Below are 23,029 nucleotides of genomic sequence, written 5' to 3'. Positions count from 1 at the left end.
GCAAACAGTGCGGTGTGGTGGAAAACACTTGAACTTCAGAGCCGGAGGAGCTGGATTGCAACCTCACTTCTACCACCTAATAGTGAGCACTACTATTGATGTTGGGTGCTTCCCTCCCCTCCTCCCTGCAAGGGGGACAATGGCACCTATCTTCTAGGGAAAGGTTCACAGGCGATGATGTGTGTGTAGCACGTGGCATGTTATCAAAAATATTATTTGCATATTAATTCAAAGTCTTGTGGATGACTGTGATCCAACAGCCAACGAGAAACTCCCATCCCCAGTTCATCCTCAGGAGAGCAAGAATCTGAATAAACAGAAGATATGGTCAGGGACTTGTCTTTTTTACCTTCCTTGGTCTGTGTTACATCTGGGAAAACTCGTAAAGGAAGGGAAGAGAAGGCGCACAAATGTGGAGGGTTTTTTCCAAGCCTGTAACTGTAATTCTCCCACCCTTTTCTTTTCTTCACTCTTGACAAGCTGTTGTGGTGGCCACGGGGGCCACTGACTTGCTGTCACAGCTTCCCTAAGAAGTTGTCAACCCCTGGCCAGCAGATACTGGCAATTCTGACCTGTCTACAGGGTCCACAGTTAGCAGGCGCTTCGCACACCAGCCCCGCACCACCCAGGACCATGAGGCGGCTCGCGGGAGGGCACAGATGATCCAAGGGACAGGTCCAGCCTCACCTACCCTGCCTCACCAGCCAGCGGTTCCAGCCTCCTCTCCCTTACAAGGGGCAGTGCAGAGGAATTGCAGGGTAGGGAATTTGCAGAGAACTTTGCAGGGAACTTTGGAATTTGCAGGGAGTTTCTGCCGCTGGCTCTTCTGTGCTGGAGGGTGTCGGGGAGCAATGACAGCCTCTGAGGCAGAAACAGGAAGTGCCCATTGACTGGAGCCCTGAGCCCTGAGTGAACACAGCCCTGGCTGAATTTTTCACATGAAGTTGGGCCCCGTGGCTAGTGAAATGGTAAAACATAGGCCTGGGAGGGTCTGGGGGGCTGGGCCGAGAGGTTTGGTTTGCCAGTCTGTGGGAAATGGGAGGAGAAAGGCCATGGCTCAGTTCACGAGGATTGTGTTCCCTGTGAGTCCCAGTCAAGGCCAAGGGCATGAGCCGGGACTAGCACTGTTCAGTGCTTGGCCGGTGGAGGAGTCGGGCACTTATCACGGGAGCGGGGATGGCCCCAGCAGGTGATTCCCGCCCGCTCACTCGCTCTCGTTCTTTCCCTGCGGGCACGCCGCCCTTGCCCCACCCTTCTCCACCAGCCGCTCCTCGGAGGCCTACCTTGGGTTTGAAGGCAATGAGTTTCAGGATCATCTCCACAGTGAAGAGGCCGGTGAAGAGCATGTTGAGGATGTTCATGGCGATTTTGAACAGGCAGCTCTGGCCGTAGTGCTGAGGGAGGGAGGGAGTCAGGAGCCATGAAATGGGGGTGCCGTGAGGGAGGGGCACCCGAACCCCTCACTCCCTTTGCCCAGCCTTGTCCAGGGCCTTCGTCTAACTGCACTCTTCCCTGGCCCAGCCTCCCGGAAAACCCCTCCCTGCACCGGGGCAGCCGGGCAGACACGGCAGAGCCTGTGAGCTCCTCCTTCTCTACCGTCTCTGAAAACAGGGATCGGCAGAGTTCTGCGTCCCTTCTTTGACCCAGTTCAATGACGTTATGGCTTCCAGCACCCAACAGTTCTGGCACGGCCACTCTCCCTGCAGACAGGTGCGTACAGCAGCCCCTCACACCCCATGCCTTATTGACAAGGAGCGCTACCTGGTCCCTCTCTCTCGGTTCTTCACCTCCTTCACTCCCTCCACTTATCCACCCAGGGTTGCAGGGTTCTCTCATACATTCCCAGTGGGGAGCTCGGCCTTGGGAAGAGCGCTTGACTTTCACCAGCTGGGGGAGGAGGCAGGCTGTTCTGCCCTTTCTCCTCCTCTGACTAGCAGGAAGGCGACCACCCGAGATGGTCTCACAGCTCCTTTACACCTTGTGTCTTCCCATGCAGGGCCCCAGACTGACCTGCATGGCTAGGCAGATGGTGTTGAGCAGGATGAGGACAAACATCAGGTACTCAAAGTAGGTGGAGTTGACCACATACCACACCTTGTACTGGTGCTGGTTCTTGGGAATGTACCGCCGCAGGGGCCGGGCCTTGAGGGCGTACTCCACACACTGTCGCTGGGAGGGGCACAGGGACAGTGAGGTCAGCTTTTTGGTTTATGTGGGGCATCGGCATAAAAGGGTGGGCTGTGCATGGAGCTACACACTCTAGGGGAGGAGTCCTTGGATGTCATGGAGACAACCTAAACCTCCAGTACACTTCCAGGTTTGGGATGTGATTTGCAAAACGTCTTGATCTTCCATCACCCCCGAATGCAAGGGAGCTCTTCTAATCAAATTTCCTTAGCTAGAGTGTAGGGAAGGGGCATGCATCTCCTCTCTTTCAGCCTGGCAGTGTGGTTTACTGCCTGGTAGGTAGGTGGCTGGCATTTGAAAAATAATGACTGACTCAGAGTTGGTCTTCTCATTGAGCATGGAGGAATTATCCAACCACAGATTTTCCTCGGGGTGCTGCTTGCTTCAATTTTTCTTTCTATCCTAAATCCATCTCTTGTATTTGCTAATGTCTACCAGACCAGAAAACATGGTTTACGAAGAGGAGAGGAGATCTTGACTGGGCTAACTAAATTCTTGGGACTCGAGCAAAGATGATTTCATTTCTCTGTGCTGTGCCCAGGTTCCCTCTGGAGGCTGAATGTTACTCTGGCCTCTATAACCTTGGCCTCTGCATCTGATCTTGGAGGCTTATGGAGCTCATGTCATATTCTTCCCATTTCTACTACTGTCACCTTGATACTAGATCAGGCTCTAAGGACCTCTCATCTGCATTTTTAATTTTTATTTTTTTCAGAATTGAGGATTGAACCCAGGGCTTTTGAACTGAAATGCATTCCCAGCCTTTTTTATTTTTTATGTTGAGACAGGCTTTCTGTAAGTCACTCTAAATTGTCCAGGCTGGGCTTGAACTTGTGAGCCTCCTGCCTCAGCCTCCCAGAGTGCTGGGATTATAGGTGTATGCCACCACGCTTATTTCATCTGTTCTTCTTAATTGTTCTTCCCTCTCTCTCTCTCTCCCTCCTGTCTTGCTTTCAATCCAAGGTGCACACAGCAGCTAGATGATGATTTAAACCAAGACGCAGACATTGAGCCCATGAAGGGCCTGACTCTCCTGATCTGGGAGGAGCTGAGCACACTCTGCTGTGCTCCTTCTCTCATCAGAGCTCTTCCTCCCAGACAGGGATGCGTCCCCACGTGGACCACTCCCACTGGGGACACGGCAGGGAGCCAACCAGCGATTACACCTACATCCCACCCTAACAGGGTCGTCACTCACCAACTGAGCTGGGTTTCTCACTGGCTATGGAATGGGGTCCCAGCACGGACAGCTCCATCTCACTCCCACCTACACCTCTTTCCTGCCCAACCCCTCCCAGGCTTCGGGGTTTTGCTTAAGAAACCATGTAAGAATGGTTTCCTGGAGGTGTTCCCTTGCCCATCCTCAAAGCTCTCCCTCCCTCATTGTTTAAGCTGCTGTGTAAGTTCTAACTTGTCAACTTCTTGACAGGGCATAAGATTTGGGCATATGACAGAGCCTGTCATAGTGTACCCTTAAATGAAAGATATGTTTGTTGGCTGCATGTGTTTGCCAGATGCAGGATTTGCAGGGATCTGCATTTCCTTTGCATGGAGACTGACAGCTCTGTTGTGGTTGAGGAGGAGACAGTGGACGTTGGTATCCACACGGATATCTCCCTGGACTTTAGCTGACTTCCGGGTGGGCCCCAGGCTGGTGGCGGCTGCCACTGCTTACACGGCCTTGCTTCCCTTCTGGCCTTCCTCCACTCCCTGGACGGCTACCTGGTTCTTGTCCAGCTCACAGTTCTTGTACTCTTGCTCTCCCTGCTCCTGGAAGGTAACGATGACGAAACCCACGAAGATGTTCATCATGAAGAAGGCGATGATGATGATGTAGATGATGAAAAAGATGGAGATCTCCACACGGTAATTGTAGATGGGACCCTTGTCTTCCGTGTGGGAGTCGATGGAGCGGTACAGCAGCCTGCAGGAGGAGACAGGTCCCATGGAGGGCACTGGAGAGGCAGTGGCACCTCTGGGAGATGAAGGCACCACTGCTTCTAAGGGTCCTTGGGACCAAAGGAAATAGCTCTAGGCTAGGAGTCACGTGGCCTAGGGCAAATCATTGTAACTGCTCCGAGAGTCAAGATTATTCATCTGAAAAATGGACAGAGATTGATTTCCGACTTCCCTGCCCACAGAGTGGTTGATACAATGTGTATGAAGGTGTTCTGAAACTGTCAAGAACTATTTAAATGTGACATGAGTCACGGACATCAATTTCAAAATGGACATATTGGTGAATACTGAAACAGCTTTGCAAGCTGGCATGGACTCAAAAGAGGTTGGAGCGAACATAAAATAAATCTGAGAGAAAATACCCACTTAGGTAAAAGTACTAATGTGGCCTGTGCTTATTTAGATCATCCACAACGGTTTGGCTTTCCACTTAGGTCATTTACAGCACGTGCTGTTCATGGGGGCCCGGGAGACGGCCCCGTTAGCTTGCTACTCTTCGTGGATGGAGGTCATCTCCACCCCTTCTCTATACTCCCTCACAGCATGTGGCTGTGCTCCAGATGTCACCTACATAGGCGGCAGCTCACATCTAAGGCCCACACACTGCTGGATGGGGGTGGGGGTGTGTATGCACAGACATACAGAACAGCTGATGGGTGGGCTGCCTGCTCAAGGCAGTGCAGGCAGGTGCAGGGATGAAGGCATCACCCCTGGAGTGGGACTGGGACTCCCGCTTGCATCCCTTTCTCACCATCCGCTGTGAACGTTGACCAGATTTTTCCCGAGGATGCCGGGGGAGCCACCTGCACCCACTCAGTGAATGTTGGGAAAGGAATCTGGAAGTCTGTGGGGACTCCAGTGCCCACACCTGGAGAACCCCTTCCCCTCCTACCCCCATGAGCCACGAGGTAATGACAGAGACTTTGAGGGTCATGCTGAGGATGGGAAAGGGAACTGAAAAAACACTCATTCTTGGCTGGACTTTCTAAGGCACTGATATCTTGGGCTGGAGATGTAGGTCAGTGGTAGAGGACCTGCCCAGCATGTGCGAGGCTGTGGGTTTGAGCCTAGCAGTGCAAACAGATAGATAGACAGACAGACAGATAGATAGAACACTGATGTATTCTAGAAAAGTCTGTATTTCAGCAATGGCATGGCCTCCAGGTTGTTCCATAAACACCCCCTCATTGCCTGGGAGGCATGAGCTCTGGAAAGGAATGTGAGGTAGTGGACTTCTGTGGCATGGCCTCCAGTGTCAGGGCAGAAAGGCCCGGGTTAAAGCACTCACTCTGGCCATCCCTCAAAGGTGGAGACGGTGAAGAGGGCCATCATAGCTGCCAGGACATTGTCGAAGTCAAACTTGCTGTTCTCCCAGCTGCGGGGCTGGATAATAGGTTGGTCGACCTCCCCATCTTTGTATGTGATGTAGTTACCCCTGGGAGAGGAGGAGAAAGAGTTATTTTGGTGTCTCCCATGCCCCCTTTGCACCTGGCTAGCGAATGACCTGGTATGCTGGGTGGGATGCACTGGGGTAGGGTGAAACCTCATGGTTCCAGCCACTAGGGGGAACCTCAGTGGGCAGAACCCTCTGGAGTAGATGAGTCTCTGTGACACACCGGTGAGACCAGACTCCATGTGGGAAGAATCCAGCTGTGCCTCCTCTCAGACCAGCCACCAACACCTGAGGGAGCCAGCTTTGCAACAGGCTGCCCACCCGCCTGTGGACACTCACTTGCATTCGGCTTCTGTCTGTTTGGAGCTATCAGAACAGGTGTAGAGTTTTCCCTGGAAGCCAGAAGAACAAAGTGATTAGAGATGTTCATTAACCAATGAATCCATCAAATAATGATTAATGGGCATCTCAAGCACCCAGCACTGAGCCAGGGATTGTGGGATAAAAACTGCAAGATGAATCCAGATAGGGTAGACATGACTCACACACATTAAGCAGGTGGAGACTAAAGACGTCAGTGTTGTGGGTACCCATGGAATTCAAATGCAGGCAGCTCCAGCCCACAAAGGCTGGACTCTCTAGGAAGTCCTTGGGAGGAAGGAGGAAGTAGTGCTGAGTTTGAAGGGAGGACTCAGATGGTGGTGGTGGTGGGGGAATCAGTGGGAGTTTTTATGGTGGGTGGAGGGAAACAGGAGAATGCTTCAGGTAAGAGAATAGCAGAACCAAGAGAAAGGCAGAGTGGAAAAGAGGCAGGACCCTGGCTTCAGGCTAGCTGGGAAGGGTAGATGTGAGGCTATTGATAATAAGCAGCTGCTGTGGGTTTTGAGGAAGTGGATGAGACAGAGGTTCCGGAAGACGAAAGACACTCTCCCTTCTGGATAGAGGGAAGAGCAGCCTGCCCTTCAGCCTGAGGAGCAGAGCCGCCTTTCCACTCCTCCCTCCTCTGGTCTGGGAGGCTTGCGCAGGGCTGTGGTCAGAGATTACATTTACCCCATTCTGGCCCTGGCTGTTGTCCTCGTCTTACTGTATCCACTGATTTCCACTGCTGGGGTGCTGCTGACATTCAGGGAGTGGGAAGTGGGATAATTTAGAACCAAGACCTCACCTTGAAGAGCTGGACCCCGATGCAGGCGAACATGAACTGCAACAGCGTGGTGACAATGACGATATTCCCAATAGTCCGGATGGCAACAAACACACACTGGACCACATGCTGCAGGTGGAGAGGGGCAGGGGGCAGGGGACACAGCTTCAGCCCAAACTCCCCTCAGCTGGCCATAAGGGCCATCCCTGCATAAGCCTCTGCAGGGATGTGGTGTAGGCAGCCCCTTTGCTACAAGTGGGAGGAACCAGCTCCTGAGGGCCAAGCAACCTTCCCACAGCCACATGGTGAGTGAGTGATGGAACCCAATAGAATGCTGAATCCCTCTGGGACTCCCAAGGGCTTGAAGGGCTACAAGCCCTACCAACTTCCCTCTGATGGCAGTAGACACATAGGGACCTCTTCCCTGCCTGGAGTCCTGTGTTTGAGGGTGAGTGTGTGTGGCTCCACTTTGCAAATGTTAGCTTCAGAACTTGGGTTTTGAATAGTGGCTGCTGTTATTCAGTTCATCATGGAGCCAGAACTTGAAGTGAGACAGTAGTCCAGGCTTCAACCTGGCAGACACTGGCCTGACCATGACCTCTTCCTCCTAGCCCGACTCTCACTTCAGGTGATCTTCCACCAATCCATAGGCTGACTGATGTTTGCTGGGGTGAGGGCTCCCAAGCTAGACCCACCCATCTCACCTTTAGCCCCTTTGCCCTGTTGATGGCCCTCAGGGGCCTGAGGACTCTCAGGACTCGCAAGATCTTCACCACGTTGATTGCACTGGACCTGGGGGAGAAACAGGGTGGGTGATGAACTTTCCCTGCTCCTGGCACAGTTGGGGATGATATGCTGAGAAAGGATCCTGGTAGGCTGATGCCAGGCGAACTCAAGAAAAGGATCTGTCTTGGAGGTTTCTGGGGAGACTGTTCTTTACTCCCAATCCCACCCTTAAGAACTTGGAGCTTTCCTGCCACTCAGACTTTTCTTTTGCTGAGTATAGAATGAGAAAATCAATTCAGCATGAGTCATGAGCAATATAATGGGCCACTCGGGGACATCCAGGTGTCAGCAAAGATAGAGAGCAAGGCCTGCCAGAATTCAGACCTCCTGGCTGCCACCTGCCAGCCAGGTCACCTAGGATACATTTCCTAACTTTTCAGAGCTCTAGTTTCTTCATCTGTAAAATGGGACAGTAGTTAGCAACCTATGTCATTGCAGGAATTAAAACAGAATTTTATGTGCATCAGGTAGCAAACAGTGTGCTGGGCACGTATTATGAACTGAGTAAATGATATCTTTATTATCACACCACTGAAGGCATCATTGTACTTAAAGAAAGACTACAGTAATGGTGCAACTCTAGGACTTGTGTGGTGGCTGGAGGCTGTGGGTGTGAGGAAGGGATTTTTGGGTGGTGATCTCCAAATACAGATTCCAGGCAGATGTCCATTATAACATGTACAAGTGAATTCCATTCTAGTTCATAGCATGTTCAGGACTCCCAGAAAGAATGGCCTCACAGAGCTGATGCCACAGCCAAACCAGAACTTCTGGAGGCTGCCAGCTACTGCCCCTGGCAGGATGGCAAAGGTCCCTCCTCAGAGCCCCTTCGGCAAGATGCCTGGATGGTTTCCTGCCCAGGTGGAGCTTACTAACGACATTAGGCTGGTAAGCAACTCAGAAGTTCAGTCCCACCCATCCAGGCTGTCTGACTGGGTATCCTCTCCAAAATTCGGAGGGGCGGCCTCCTGCTGGCCTTGGAGCCATCAGCAAAGGCTGATTTTATTGTTCCTGGGTCAGGATGAAGTGCACAGCAGGGAGCTAGAGAAAGGTCTGATTTTCCTGGGTCTTTTATTCCAAAGGGCTCAAAGGACATCCCTCTGTCCCTACATTTCTTCCCTGAGGATGTTTGGGAGGGAGTCTGTATGCAGCAATTCACAATGGAAGGGATTTCAAGGTCAGATGGGATAAAAAAGACTAAAAGGAGGAAGTTTTGGTCCAAGGTGCTATAATGATTTAGTGGTAGTGCTGGGATAGACTCTAGGCCTATAGGTACCAAGAAAGAAAATTCTTGGAAATATAATTGATGTCACAGAAAAGGGTCTCACTCCCGTGGTTCCTGATCATCCTGAAGGCTGATGATGAAACAACCTTGAGAAAGAAGACCCAGGGGCCTTCATTGGGCTAAGGCATAAGAAAGACTTATGCTTTTCTCTGCCATTGGGTTGAACTGGAGCAAGTCTTCTCATGTCCTGAACTTCAAATTTCCCATCTATAAGTTGATGATAATAGCACTTGACCTGTCTACATCACAGATTTGATTTTGAGGACCACGGAAGGATGCTTAGGTGAAAGTGTTTTGAAAGTCAAAGTGTAGGTTTAATGTGCCAGGTGGTTAGGATGTGGCAGAAACTCACGATCAGCCCCTTCTAAGCTTGCTCTAGGCTTGCAGCCTTGACTGTGCAAGAGACTCTCCCGGGAGCTTTAAAACTCCTAAAGCTCAGAACATACCTCTCTGGGGGTGAGATTCAGGCAAATGTCTCTTTTTGGTGGTACCAGTGATTGAACCCAGGGCCTTTGTACTGAGCTACATCCCCAACATGCCCCATCCTTTTAAAATTTTGAGACAAAGTCTCGCTAAGTCCCTAGGTTTTTCAGGCTGCCCTGGTGGCAGGATGGCAAAGGTCCTTCCACCCAAGTAATTTCTCTGTGCAGCCAAGATTGAGAATCAATAATTCTTCTGTCTTTCCAGTACACACACACACACACACACACACACACACACACACACACACGCACATGTGCACGCGTGCTTTGATTGAAGACACAGATGAGAGAAAGGGTGGGAGGATGGACCAGAAGGGCAGGGAAGGCCATAGCAATGGCAGGCTCTTGGCAGCTAAAGGGCAGCCACGGCCCCTGGGCAATTGCTGGAGGACAGAGAAAGGTTTCAGAGCCTGGCCTTATCTGCCATGGCAAAATCCAGATACTTGGACATATTCCTATGGGTTAGCATACCCCAAGGGTCCTACTGCTGAGGAATTGGATGCAAGAAATCACAGCCACCTTGTGAGATTTCCAAAGCCCTTCCTCTTTTTTTTTTTTTTTTCAGACAGGGTCTCACTGTGGAGTTCAGGCTGGCCTCAGACTCACAGCTATCCTCCTGCCTCAGCCTCCTGAGTGCTGGGATTACAGGTGTGCACTACCACACCTGGCTAGGCCCTTCCTCTTACATCAGTCACACTAGCGGTCCTGCAGGCTGTCCTCTTTGACACTCATTCCTAACTGCATGTCCCCTTCTTGGGCCCAGGGAGCCTTACTTACTGGATGCCAAAGGAGATGAGGGACACGCTGACCACCAGCAGGTCCAAGATGTTGAAGTAGTTCCGGCAGAAAGAGCCCTTGTGTAGAAAAGCCCCATACGCAGTCATCTGCAGGGAGGTACAGAGAAATGTGAGCATGTGTAAGCCAAGCCCAAGCTCCAAAGACACCCCACCCCCCACTACCCTTTCCTCCCACAGCTTCCTTTGGGCAGGTCCCAAGATCTACCACAGGGAAAAGGAAGGACCGAATTAAGGAGATGTGGTGTCCAGGAAAAGGTTCTGCAAACATTCACTCAACTGCTGAAGGATTCCCCCACCTCAGGTGTATAAGTGGCTCCCACACCGGCCATGCAAAACTCTTCAATCCTATATTCAAGGCCCTTTCAAGTGAACCCTCCATCCCTCTTTGATTTCCTACTATTCCCCAGCAGAAGTCCATGACGGCTGCAGCCCGATAGGGCCCTTTGCTGGTGCTGTCCAGGCTAGCTTCCCCTTTAACATACAGTTCCCTACTTGCTTCCAAATCCTCTTACCTCTGGGGCCAGCTGGAAAACTAGGATCTGGGGGTGAGAGGAGGAACACCCAGCAGGACAATCAACTACCTGTATCCTGGCTTGCCCAGGACTGAATGGGCTTTATTATTGGGAAGTTTGCTTCCCAAGAACCCCTCGGTCTGAGGCAAACTAGAACAGACTGTCACCTTAGTGACCAGTGAGAAGTTCTGCCAACAGCTGGCACTTTGCATCCTTCCACTCCCTAGTCTCAAAGGGTGCTGGGTCTATGTCAAATGTTCTCTGCTCAGTTTGATTGTCTTTTTTCTAGATTGCACCTGGGACCTTTATGGAAATGGTCTGTCTAGCTGTGGGTTCAAAAAGAGGCTGTGGTACAAGGGTGAAGAGCACAGTTCTGCTGCCAGACTGCCTGGATTTGAACCCCAGCCCTATACGATACCATTTTATCTGTGCAGCTTCCAGCAAGATACTTAACTTCTCTGTGGTTCATTTTCATCACCCGAAAGATAAAGATAATGATAACACCTACGCTCTAAGGCTGGGCATCGGTTATACAGAAAACACTTGGAACCCTCTCTTGTAGACAGTGAGCTCCAGGTAAGTGCCACCTGTCACAGTAGCTTGGATTTGAGTTCTGGGTTCTTCCTGTCTGAGGAAAATTGAGTTTCCTTATGTAGAAAGTGGGGATATTACTTGCTGCCTCTGTGAAGCTCATCCAGGTAAACAAGAGCCCTCTGAAAACTTTAAAAATGAGAACACATAGGATGATGATTATTGCTGCAGGACTTGACTATGATTCATGCCCTTGGGGCTTGTAGAAAGCGGAGTACTGTGTGCGCTCGGCCTATACCCTTTCCCCCTCTGCTGACTTGAGTTTATCCTGGTAAAGGGCTGTACAAAGGCAGGGCGTCAGCCAAAGGGAAAAATTCAGAGCTGATGGCTAAGAGGATGAGAGCTGCTCCCTGGTCATCTGGGGTCCAGTTTATCTCTTTGGAATCAGAGCGTGTCTGGGACGGTGAGCCCGAAGCGCAATTCAAAAGCTAACACAGGAGGAAACAGGCAAAAATAGCTCTTGCAACCTAATTCTTTCCATTTATCTCCTGCAGCAGGGGGCACAGGGGACTGAGGCACCCGTGGTGTGCAACAGTTTCTAGAAGTGGGGAGATTACATAAAAGGTGGCAGGGGAATTTGGCTGCAGATCTCTCCCGAAGGCCCATCTGGAAGGCTCATTGTCCTGAGTCTCAGGAAGATGGGGTGGGGGGGCCCGGAGACTACGCTGGGGTTGCTTCTGTAGCTCACATTCGTCAAAGAGTCCCTGTACCCGGAGAAGGCTCAGCACCTTCCCCAGATTCCCTGCTGTCAGTCTTACAGAAGGCGCTGGGTCTGGACCCTCCTTGCTTGGCCATTCTGAGGCTGCTACTAAGCTCTAGTGGAGTCCACTGTATGTGGGAGAAGGCATTCCTTAGACAGGCAGGCAAGTGGGCTCAGAAGGCCGACTTCTGTCTTTTGGCTTTGAGGTTCTGTTCGCTCAGGGGACCCAGAAGGAGATGAGCCCTTCAGAAAAAGTGTGTGTGTGTGAGAGAGAGAGAGAGAGAGAAAGAGAGGTGAGGGGCAGGCACCCAGGCAGAGCCGGAGGAAGAGTAGCCATGGAAGAAAGGGAAAGTGTGTGCTTGGGTTTGAAAGCCACCTGTGGTACTCAGAACGTGAGAAAAGGCCAGGCGCAGGCCCCCAGTGCAGAGCGTGCTTCCTCCTCCCTGTTCTGCTGACCACCACCCATCTAATCCCTGCTTCCTGAAAGCTCTAGGCTGTCACCAAGGAAGGGCCTATTGTTGAGTCTTTCCGTCCTGAGGAGAAAAAGGGGACAGAGCCCGGGCTCACTGACTCTGAGCAGGAAGGGCAGCCACAGCCCTCTGCTCAGCCACCAGCGGTCACCCCCTCTCTAGGAGCCCCCTTGGTTATTAGTGTATCATTGCTCTCGACACTTCCGTGCACTGGTCCTGACTGGACTTTCTCTCTCGTCTACGTGACCGTCTTCTGCATTTCAGGCAAGCTGGTGCGTCCCACACACCTCTCCTCTTTAAGGCCAAACTGCCCAGGCCCTTCAATGCTCCTTCCGGTGAGTGAGCCTCGTAGACGGCCAGCGCTGTCTGTGCTACGGCACGAGGCTCCAGATACAGGGCAGAGACCCATGAGAAGGAAGTGCAGCGGCATGGAGTGGACATTCGCAAGCACAGTGAGCATCGGAGAGGCCAGAAGAAGAGGGGCAAGGGCAGGGAAGGGCCTTGCGGTGACCACGCTTGCAGAGAGGTTTTCACTTTTGCTGCAGGATTCTCTCGAAGGGGAGGTGACACCACTGAAATCTACAAGGGGCACTCTGAAGGGGCTCCTGAACGGAGGAGGGGGCTCAGAGCTTTTCTCGTCCTGGGGAAGAACTTGTTGGGTACGTCTGAATCTGGAGTCCAGGGAAAAAGCAGCTTGCCGTGGACAGGGGGCTCCCAGCCGTGCATCTCAGTGCAATCACATGACTCTTGGTTCCCACTCCCCTCCGCTCCTGAAACTGGGCCCTGGCCAGATCATTTAGCTCTGCACAGAAAAGAAAAATCTGAGCAACACCCTTGGTGAGCGGGAGCCAGGGACACAAGCTAGGACAACGGGATGTCCGGAGACGAGCATGTCATGGCAAGCACTCGAGCTGCCTTGTGTAAGTGCGTGTGACAGAAATGTCAGGTCCATTAAAGGGCTGGGCCGTGACGTGGCAGTTTCATCAGGAAAAGAAGGGTCTGCAGCTGGCAGTGGATACCAGCTTGTGTCACCCTCAGCGACGGGGTGAGAAGGAACCTGAGCTCTTCCGGAGGAGGTGTTCAGGCAAGCGTCCCGGGAAGAAGATGCCTGAGCAGAAGCCCGTGCTCAGACCCCATAATCCCTCTCTTCTGGTTAACCTGGCCTCACCTCAGAGACAAGCTTACCTCACCCACAGGCTGAGAACTCACAGCCTGCAGCCCAGGTGCACCGGCTGGGTAATTCATTGGCTTCGAGGCTCAGAAATATGTGGGAAAAACTTAGAAATAAGCTCTCTTGCCCAGTGTTGTTTGGACATAGGCTTGATCTGTTTGGAGCCAGGCGTGTCATAGCAGCTCCACAGAACTGAGCTGGGCCAGCAGCAGGCAGAGCTCGGACAAGTGCTCAAACTCTTTGCAGCACTGGTTCCCACCCTCTGTACGTAACCCTCAGCATAATTCTTCTTCCCCATGCTTAGGGCAAGAGCCCGGCAACACAGCTTTCCCAGGGTCAGGAAGAGAGCTCTAACAGCCTGCTGAAAGGCCTCGGTAGGGAGGCTGGCACCAGGCACCACCGTATTGACTCGTGGCTGCAACTCCAGTGTAGTACCAATGTCTGCCACAAATACTGAGGGAGGTATTGGTGCTGGCCATCTTGAAAGAGCCAAAGAGGTTCCTTCAGGCCCCAGAGTGTTTCCATGCCTGGAGTCTGTGTGACATTTCCTCTGGGCAGGAGAAGCGAGAGAATTGTTTTTTGGTGGGGAAGGAGAATTCTAAGTAGCGATCAGTCACCGATTGACGGGAGAGGGTACCTGTGTGCATGTGCGTGTGCATGTGTGTGTGTCACTGCTGGTGACCACCGTACCCAACCACTGAGGGGACAGCACCAATAGTGACAGTCATTGTGTGGCTCTTGCAGGCTAAGGACTGTCTAGAGGTGGTCAGAGGGAAAGGGACGCATTGGGGTGGGCTTCTGGTCTCTGAGCCCAGGCAAAATGATGGTGTGAATCGAGAGGCACTGATTTCTCCAAGTTCAGCCTTGAGACTCAAAGAGAGAGAGAGTGGAGGAAGCAGAAAAAGGAAAGAAATCAGCAGCCAGAGCAGAGATAGACAAGGAAAAGGACAGAGGATGCATGGAGGGGTGCATTACCTTAAGGATAATCTCTAAGGTAAAGATACTAGTGAAGACATAGTCTGCGTTGCCTAGGATCTGAAAAACAAGCACAACCGGGTTAGTGGCTCTGAGAGTGAACCCACACCAACAGGAGTGCGTTTGTTAGCAGCGGACAGTGGCAGAGAGCAAGAGCACTGGTGGCAGAGCGGAAGGAAGAGGAGAGGGGGCGGGGCTTTACCTTCAGAGCAATTTCAATGGTGAAAATGGTAGTAAAAACAATATCAAAATAAAACAGAATCTGCAAAACAAAAAGAAACAGGGTGGGGAGGGGGTGGGGAAGGGAGGAAAGCAGGACAAGAAGACAGGTCAGTGGATGTTCACCAGAAAAGGAACCTCAGCTCCAAATAAGGTATGGGTCCTGGGCCCCTCCACGTGGCGACAGGTGGAAAGGACCTGGGGCAGGTACTCAGCACTGGACCCTGCCACGGAGCTGGCTCAGGCAGGTCAGCCACTCTAGGTGGGGCCCCAGACAGGTGAGGGGAGCCCCACTGGTCCTGGGTCCATGCATTATCTGGTTGAACACATTTCTCATGAACCTGATTTACTTCAAGCCGAAACCAGACAAATGCTATGTCCGTCAAAGGGCAAAGACTGGGGCTTGTTTCTTTTGCAGGGAGATTCAAAGTGCTTCACTCATGTTGGTGGGACCAAACTCACTACCTTCCTATGCTGGTGGGGATCTTTCCTGGTGTCTTGTTCTTTGGGGCCTGGGAAGGAGTGTCCTCTAGGTCTACTCCGGCCAAGGACGGGCAACGTAGTTTCACGCTTTATTATGGCGCAGGGAATGGGTCAGGGCTTTCCAACATCTGCTACCCTAGGTAAGACAACCTGGACCATGCAGAGTTCTGGGCACCACTGTGGTTCCAGGGCAGGGTTCCTTTCCTCGTACCCTTCTGCTTGGTATTTGATAAAGTTCTGAAGTCTTGAGACACAACAATTTTTATTTCAGCCTCTTAGGCTGTTCACCAGGGCCTTGGGTGGCTCCCCATGTGGAGACTGAGGCTCTTTTTTATATAAGGTCAGTGTTATCATTGGCACCTTCTCGCAGATGCTCCCCCTCTGGTCAGAGCATGCTGGGAGCAGGGAGGAAGTCCTGGCCACTCTTCCCTAAGGCCACAGGGAACAAGAGCTTCCTGGGGAACATCCATAGGCAATGACATGCCTGACCTTTGCCAGTGACCGACCAGCCAGAGGAGTTGGGGCGCATGCTCTCTTACTTGCTTGTGGTCCCCAAATGGGTTTCTATAGAAGCCCTATCTTTTAAAGACATGTTTAGGGTGCATCTGCTTGTGAGATTGGGAACTGGGCTCCTGAACGATCAAAGGCATCAGCGACAGAAGCTGTGGGGCCAGCCACACTCTTGGGCAGAGGGTACAGAGAGCAGAAGGGATACACACATGGTTCCTGAAGGAGGTGTGCTGCACGGGGTCCTCTGCAGCCAGAGAAATGCTGCTGAGCAGAATGAAGAAGAGGATGAGGTTGGTGAAGATCGTGTCATTGACAATGCGATGGCACTGGAGGCGAAACCTGCATGGGGAGGAGAGACACGAAGGACGTATCAGGAAAGAAGGGAGCATGCGGCCCTGTGGGCCTCAGAACCACTCCCCTCAGCGCCTTCTCCCAGGCTGCAATGGCCTGGGTGGTGTGGGGCGTGATCGCCTCAGCCTCACGTTCTTCTACTGCTGGGTAACGGCAGCCATCCACCCCATGATGCCATTCCAAGGGGACTTAGTCCTAAAGACACCCACAGACAGTAACCTCTGAGATTTTGGAAGGCTACATCTGAGACCATCAGGAATCTCCACATTTTCTAATATTCCTGTGAAATAAACAACTGGATTTTGTTTGGAAACTTGTTTTTCCCACCATTGGAGGGTGGGGAAATCACTTTATAAGGGCTGCTGCATAATTTTGTGCACCAGGAACAGTGAAGTGTCTGAAGAGGTGAATGCTGAGGTCCCAGAAGCCAGTGCTGTGGCCAGGTGATTTGCTGTGTCAGTTTCAAGTGTACAGCTTGGTTTCACAGCTCAGACAGTGCAAAAGAGCTGCATGTGCGTACCCCTGTGCACTCAGGGACAGTACACGAAGAGCCAGGATGTCTTGGATATTGCATCTTGCAAAAGCACAGGAAGCAAGTACAGCTTGCTTATTATTGCCTTCATTTCATAGATTAAAAACACAGGAACCCAGGACGGAGAGGCTTATCCAGAAACACAGCTGCGGTGTTGGGCACCCAGGGCCTAACACCAGGCCTTCAGACTTCCTCCCCTTACATCATGGGTGAGTAAATGCTCCAAGATACTGGGAAGGATAAATTTTGTGTGTGGGGGACAATGCTGGTTTCGTGAGAATTAGATGGTCTGCTAGGATCATCCCTTTTAAACCAGCCAGTCATCTAACCAGCCAGCTAACCCACTGAACTGATCCTTGGTTTGCATATGGGCAGCCTGAGAACAGATGCCAGTAACAGCAATGCTGTCAGGAAACAAAGTTCCAAGCCAGTCTTGAGGTGGAACATCTTGAAAAAGTGAGCCGTTAAGGTGCAAAATCAGAAGAAACAATAAAGTGATTTAGAGTCTCCTCATATTGTGAATATCAGACATAGAACAGAGGATAACTAGACTTCAAATAAAGGAGTTAATCACAAAGATGATGAATCCACAGTAACTATTAGACATAGACAGATGGATCTGAACAGCGGAACAAATGGAACTGCTGGAATGTTAGAATACAATGGTCAATATAAAAAACTGGCTTAAACAGTAATATAGATAAAGTTAAAAAGAGAATAGGTCAAGTGGAAGACATATCTGAAGAAATCACTCAGAACACTGGTAGAGAGGCAAAGAAATGACAGATATGTAAGAAGCTTTAGGCGATAGAGAGGACAGTCTTACCCCAGAAAGAATGGTCATCATCAATAAATCAAATAATAGCAAATGCTGGGGAAAAGGGAATCCTTCTACATTGTTGGTGGGAGCATAAACTAGTATAATCACTAGGGAAATCAGTATGGAGAGTCTTCAAAAAAATGAAATAAGAAATTCCACTCAACCCAGCTATTCCCTTTCTAGGTATCTTCTCAAGAGCATTAAAGGCATCATATTATAGTGGTACATGCATACCCATGTTGATAGCAGCACAGTTCATAATAGCTAATCTAGGAAACAACCTATATGTCCATCAACAGGTGAGTGGATTAAGAAAATGTGGTATTTACATACAATGGAGTATTGCTCTGTCATAAGGAAAGAAAAACTTGAGTCATTTGTAGGAAAATGGATACACACTGAGACCATAATGTTGGGTGAAAAAAGTTAGACACACAAGCTTAAATATTGCATGGTTTCTCCTATATGAGAAACCCAAAGAATAAATAAAGAGCAAAATAAAAGATAATAGGAAGCAGAGGGGTAGATCTTTCTCAAATGCTAAGGAGATCAACAGATGAAGGGAGAGGGAAGGGAAGCAAGGGAAGGGGGATGGTAAAAGGAATTAAGATGTGTTATGTACATGTACCCACTCCACACACAGAATGTAATCCCCATATACTACAAACCTGTGCTAATAAAAATAAAATAAATAAAAAAGATAAGGAGGACAGAAGGAGAAGGTCCAGCATATCTAGTTGGAGGGGCACAAGGAAGGAATAGAGAATTAAAGAAAGGCCATCTTTAAGGATTAGGGCTGCAAACGATCAAGTAAGGAAGAAAAATACAAAGCCATAGGCCTAGGAATGTCACCTACGCTAAGCAAGATACATAGAAATAAATCCATGGCAGCCACATGGTGGTGAATCTGCATAGCATCGAAGGTCACGGAAGATGTTGATGGCAGCTATAAGTGAGGGGCAGGTAACTCAGAGAGCAGTGGTAGCTGGGATGCCAGTAGGTGCCTCACCGAGTGATGACAGCTGGAATGCCAGCTGACTTTATGGTGGGATGGCATCTTTAATGAACCGAAGGGCAAAAGCTGCCAGTCTAAAATCACACCCACAGCGAAGTTATCATTCAAGACTAAGACATTAAATGATTATGTATAAGTAGACAAGTCAGTTCACCATAAAGGAACTAAGGGGCCTTCTAAATAATGTCCTCTAGGGCGAAAGGAAGTGTTTCTTTCAAATGTTTCATCTCAAAGGACAGAGATATACTAAAAATGCTCAATGACAGGACAGTGGCAGGGAGACTATTATTTCACAATACAAAGGCAGTAAGGTGGGGTGGATGTAATCAGAATGTTATATACATACATAAAAAATTACAATGAAACCCATAGTTTGTAAAACTAATATGGACCAATATAAAACAACTAGAAAACAAGTTTAAGTAGAAATGCCATTAAACTCATTTGGGAGACTATATGCGTATCTTCTGGTTCTTGAGCGCTCCATTTCTTTATTTGTAAAATGAGAAAAATAATTTGCCTCCCCCCGGTGCATATCAAATGAAGTAAAGCAGATAAAATACAATAAAACCCTGTAACCTGTTGTTAATTTTTTTTTTTTAAAAAGGTCAACAAGGGTTGGGGTGTAGCTCAGGAGTAGGACGTGCTTAGTAAATGTGTGGCACTGGCTTCTACCCCCAGCACTGTGAAACAACGAAAGTCAAGCCCCTCAAAAGAAAACAAAAAGACCTGTCAACAGATTACACCATAAGCAGTACGTAGATCAAACCTACTAAGTATGCGCTATAATAATGATGATGATAGCATCTAACTTGTTAGGTTAAAAATAAAGCTTGGTGCCAAAATACTGATAGGCGATAGCATGTGAGTTGGGAGTGAATGAGTGAGTTTGAAATGGGGTAAGGTCCTTCTTTCATGCAGAAGGAGGGCTAAGACATGTTGAGCTTCACGTTTTGTTAAGTTAAAAGCAGACTTAGCAGATTATCAAGGGTAACCATCAAAAGAATAGAGGAAGTTACACATTTCAAAGCCTAGAGGGAAAGATAAATGCAGACCATCTGATTCAGAATCCATGGCGCTTTTCCCCCTAATTCGGCGTGTATTTTTCAGAACTTGTGGGAAGATAAGAGTCCCGGGCTCCTCCCAGACGGTGAAGTAAAATGCAGGTGCCCGCTGGGCTCCTGTCACGGAGGAAGCAGGGCTGCCTTCCCCGCCCCCTCACACACCTGTTGTTGGGGCTGAAGATGAAAAACGCGCTGGCCTCCGGCATGGGCACGGCTTTTTCCTTAAGGTGAAGCTCAGAGAGTGGCCGCGGACGGGGCCCCACCGGCATCTCGGGCTCCTCCTCATCCTCTTCTCCTGCAAAGACAAAAGCACCGTGCTAAATAACTCCGGCATCATGTGCCTCCTTCCAGAGCTCTGCCTACCTTCCTTCTTCCAGCGGGAGCCGACACCACCTGTAACTCGGAGCATGTACATGGGCACCAAGCAAGCCGGACATTCTGCTCTCCCCTGTGGGGACTGCAGAGCTCCCCTCTGTCAGAGACAGACTTATATAACAAGAGGGGCTATAAGCAGGGTGGCCCACTTCTCCCCATTTGCCTAAACTATCCTGGCTTTAAAACTGAAACGCGCATATCCCAGGAAGCCCCGCGGTCCTGGGCAAACACGACGCTCAGCTGTCCTGGGAAGGCGCTGGAAAGCGACTGGGTTAGAACAGGCAGTGTCAGTACCGCTCCATCGTCGTGGCTGCAGGCGGACAGTGCGTGGCTTAGCTGAGCTGAGGAATCCCTTATAAACAACCCCGTTCTTGAAAGTTCCTGGAGTTGAAAACAAACAGCTTCCCATTCCCAAACTACGGAAGTAATCAGACCTTGTGGGCATCGCAGGGCAATAAAGTAACGAAACAGCCCTTCCCTTGAAGAACTGGATACTGACACCAGTTCAAGAAGCTCCTTTGTTTTCCTGGGCAGTGGCAACAATGAACACAGCTGCTTCCTCTGCTTGCTTAGGGAGCCCCTCCTTCTCCTGTTCTGGACAGAGCTGCTGAGAAAGCAAGGTCTGGGGAGTTTACATAAGAGCACAGACTCTCAATCAAACGCCTTCATCCAAGCCCGGGCTCTATTTCCTGCTGGCTATGGACACTTCATTGAGTCTCTCTGTGCCTGGTTTCTCCAACTAGGACAGACTAATGAGAACGCAGGCATCTGAGAGGCGTGCCTGGCACGTGATGGTGACTGCTATGTGGGGCAGCTTTCATTATCTCTCCACTCACCACCCAATTCTGAGCCTGCATTAGTGCCCAGCACCTTTCTCAGGGTGACCTTGCCTGCTAGTGTTCCCTATCAAACCGTCCACTCACATCCAACTATTTTCTGAATAGTCACTGCAGCAGGTGAGCAAGCGCGGCCCCTGCCCCAATCTTTGCCTATCCAGAGCTTAGGAATATGAGCTTATTTGGAAGTAGGGCCTTTGCAGATGTTATTAGTTATGACCTAAAATCTAGTGACAGTTGTCGTTATGAGGAGGTACACAAGGCACATGGAAGGACAAAGGCCATGGAAGAAAGAGGCAGAGACGGGAGTGATGTGTCCACAAGCCTGCGAGTGCAGGCAAGAGTGGGAAGGGTGGAAGCCAAGCAGAGATTCTTCTGTGGAGCCTTCCGGCTGGAGCATACCCCGCTACACTTTGACTTGAGACGTTAAACCTCTGAGCTGTGAGAAAATGTACCCCTATTGTTTTTTTGTTTTTGTTTTTTTTCTGGTACCAGGAATCGAACTCATGACCTTGCGCTTGCCAGGCAGGCGCTGTACCACTGCGCTAAACCCCCAGCCCCTGTACCCCTATTGTTTTAAGCCCCTCTTTTCTAGTAGGTGATAATTTGCTATGGGAAGCAGACAGCTCACTCTGTACTTTGCCCTTCTCTCAGCTCTTCAACTCCCCTGCAGAGCTCATGAGGACCCCCAAAGAGACAGCATCCTTCACTTGGCTCTTTGGAACACCTGGGCTCCAGGGAACAACTTCCTGTGAATCCCAGCAGCATTTCTGGTCTCCTGCCTTCACTGGGCACTGAGCTCACAGCGCCTCAGATACCTGATTTTAAATGTTTCTGACTTGTCTCCTGCGCACTGCAAACTCTGAGGGAGGAGCTGTGCTTGGCACAGTGAAACCCTTGTGTCTGACGAGGATTAATTCTACACCTTCAAGAGAAGGGGACTTTGCAAAAGAGAAGGGTCATTGGAGGTTAACCTGCCTGAAAAAGGACAGTTATAGGCAGTGCATCCCAAGACCCCAGCACGCCTTGTGTGTGCTCCCTCCTTCTGGTTAAAATGAATGGGAGTCTGGGTGCTGGGGTGGGACCCAGTGGGACAGTGCTTGCCTAGCATGCACAAGGCCCTAGTTTCATCCCTTGCACCACCAAGCCAAGCCAAGCCAAGCCAAGCCAAGCCAAGCCAAGCCAATCCAATCCAATCCAAGCCAAACCAAAGCAAACTAAACCAAACCAAACCAAACCAAACCAAAAACTCAAAACACCCACAGCCAGGTGGTGCAGATGGAAAAGTGACCGGCACAGAAAGTGGTTCTTTATCAAGCAACAGTGCTTAGGGACCAAACACCAGCAGAATACAAGCAGAAATCAGACCCTTTCCCTAGGGCCATGACAACTGGCCAGCAGGGTGAATTAATATTTTCAACAGAAGAGACACAAGAGATGAAAAACCATGTGCAGGCCAAAATTTGAAGCTTTAAGACACCCAGACCTTCACAAAAGAAAATTTTCTATGAAGAGTAGAATTATGAAAGCCAGAGTTGGCCTAAATCAGGATATAGTATTTAAGAGTGAGATTTAACTGGGAAAGATCTTACATATCTACTCAGCTGTTTGCATTCTCTTCAGCTTTGCACTAAGGAAGCCAACATTTTCTTGTTCATGATAATTTGATAACAGATCATTTTGTACTTATTTTAACTGTGTGTGTTTATAGAAAACCATATTTACTAGCTTTGTGCTATTCTAGTTCCTGAGGAACCGTTTTCTGTGCTCTTTTGTCCATGCCAGCTGCCTCGCTGTGCATGACGTTCAGTGTTGATTTCAACTCGTGGGGACAAGCACGTTAGTGGCTCCATCAGACGCTCACAGTGCTCAAGGGGACAAACTCAAATTCATAAAGGGACAGAAGTCTGACGGCAGGTGACACCCACGGGGTATGATGGATAAGGAGGGAGGCTCATGGACTAGGAAATAGTATCAGAAAGTTCATCGTGGGGTCGGCAACTGAACCACCCGGACTCCTCCTTCCAGACACCAGGGCAACCCCTTGGGGGTGTGTATCTTCTTTTTGTTCTTGGGTCTTGGGGAGCTATGGGAAGTAAGGTCATGCTGCACTTTGCAGTGGCTGCTGCTTTTCTCAATGGCAGTTAGAATGCTCAAAAGTAAAAGCAGGAGCCGGGTGCGACCCAACGGCAGGGCACTTGCCTAGCATGCGAGAGGCCCTGAATTTCTCCCCAGCAACATTAAAAAATAGGGAAAGTGCTGCAAAGCTAAATGCTCCAGCCTTGGACCCTGGTGTGCTTTGCACCTGCCCTCTGCTGTTTTGTTCTCGGACAATTAAGATAAAGACATTATTTGTGAACAAGGCACTGAAT

At 50.1% G+C, this 23,029-nt stretch overlaps 1 protein-coding gene across 14 annotated transcripts in view; it reads right to left on the bottom strand.

Annotated features, from left to right (window-relative positions):
- The window catches only part of Cacna1c (calcium channel, voltage-dependent, L type, alpha 1C subunit), a 625,400-nt gene that overhangs the window by 78,027 nt on the left and 524,344 nt on the right, over positions 1-23,029 (bottom strand). For 8 of the 14 annotated variants that reach the window (XM_013520119.1, XM_013520128.1, XM_013520127.1 and 5 more), the window contains 11 exons: positions 19,609-19,741; positions 15,874-16,003; positions 14,453-14,512; positions 10,014-10,120; positions 7,388-7,475; positions 6,705-6,812; positions 5,879-5,931; positions 5,435-5,581; positions 3,910-4,111; positions 2,011-2,169; positions 1,284-1,394 (listed from right to left, as the gene is read on the bottom strand). In XM_013520119.1, coding sequence (XP_013375573.1) covers positions 1,284-1,394; positions 2,011-2,169; positions 3,910-4,111; positions 5,435-5,581; positions 5,879-5,931; positions 6,705-6,812; positions 7,388-7,475; positions 10,014-10,120; positions 14,453-14,512; positions 15,874-16,003; positions 19,609-19,741 — 1,298 coding nt within the window. Of the gene's footprint in view, positions 1-1,283; positions 1,395-2,010; positions 2,170-3,909; positions 4,112-5,434; positions 5,582-5,878; positions 5,932-6,704; positions 6,813-7,387; positions 7,476-10,013; positions 10,121-14,452; positions 14,513-14,654; positions 14,715-15,873; positions 16,004-19,608; positions 19,742-23,029 lie in introns of all 14 variants that reach the window. The other 6 variants (XM_013520118.1, XM_013520122.1, XM_013520121.1 and 3 more) reach the window with 1 other exon arrangement.

This window comes from Chinchilla lanigera, unplaced genomic scaffold, assembly GCF_000276665.1.
Source record: "Chinchilla lanigera isolate Chin_1 unplaced genomic scaffold, ChiLan1.0 scaffold00053, whole genome shotgun sequence".
NCBI classification, from domain to species: Eukaryota; Metazoa; Chordata; class Mammalia; order Rodentia; family Chinchillidae; genus Chinchilla; species Chinchilla lanigera.
Note: the sequence above shows the minus strand (reverse complement) of the source record. Positions and strands in the feature narration are given on the sequence as shown.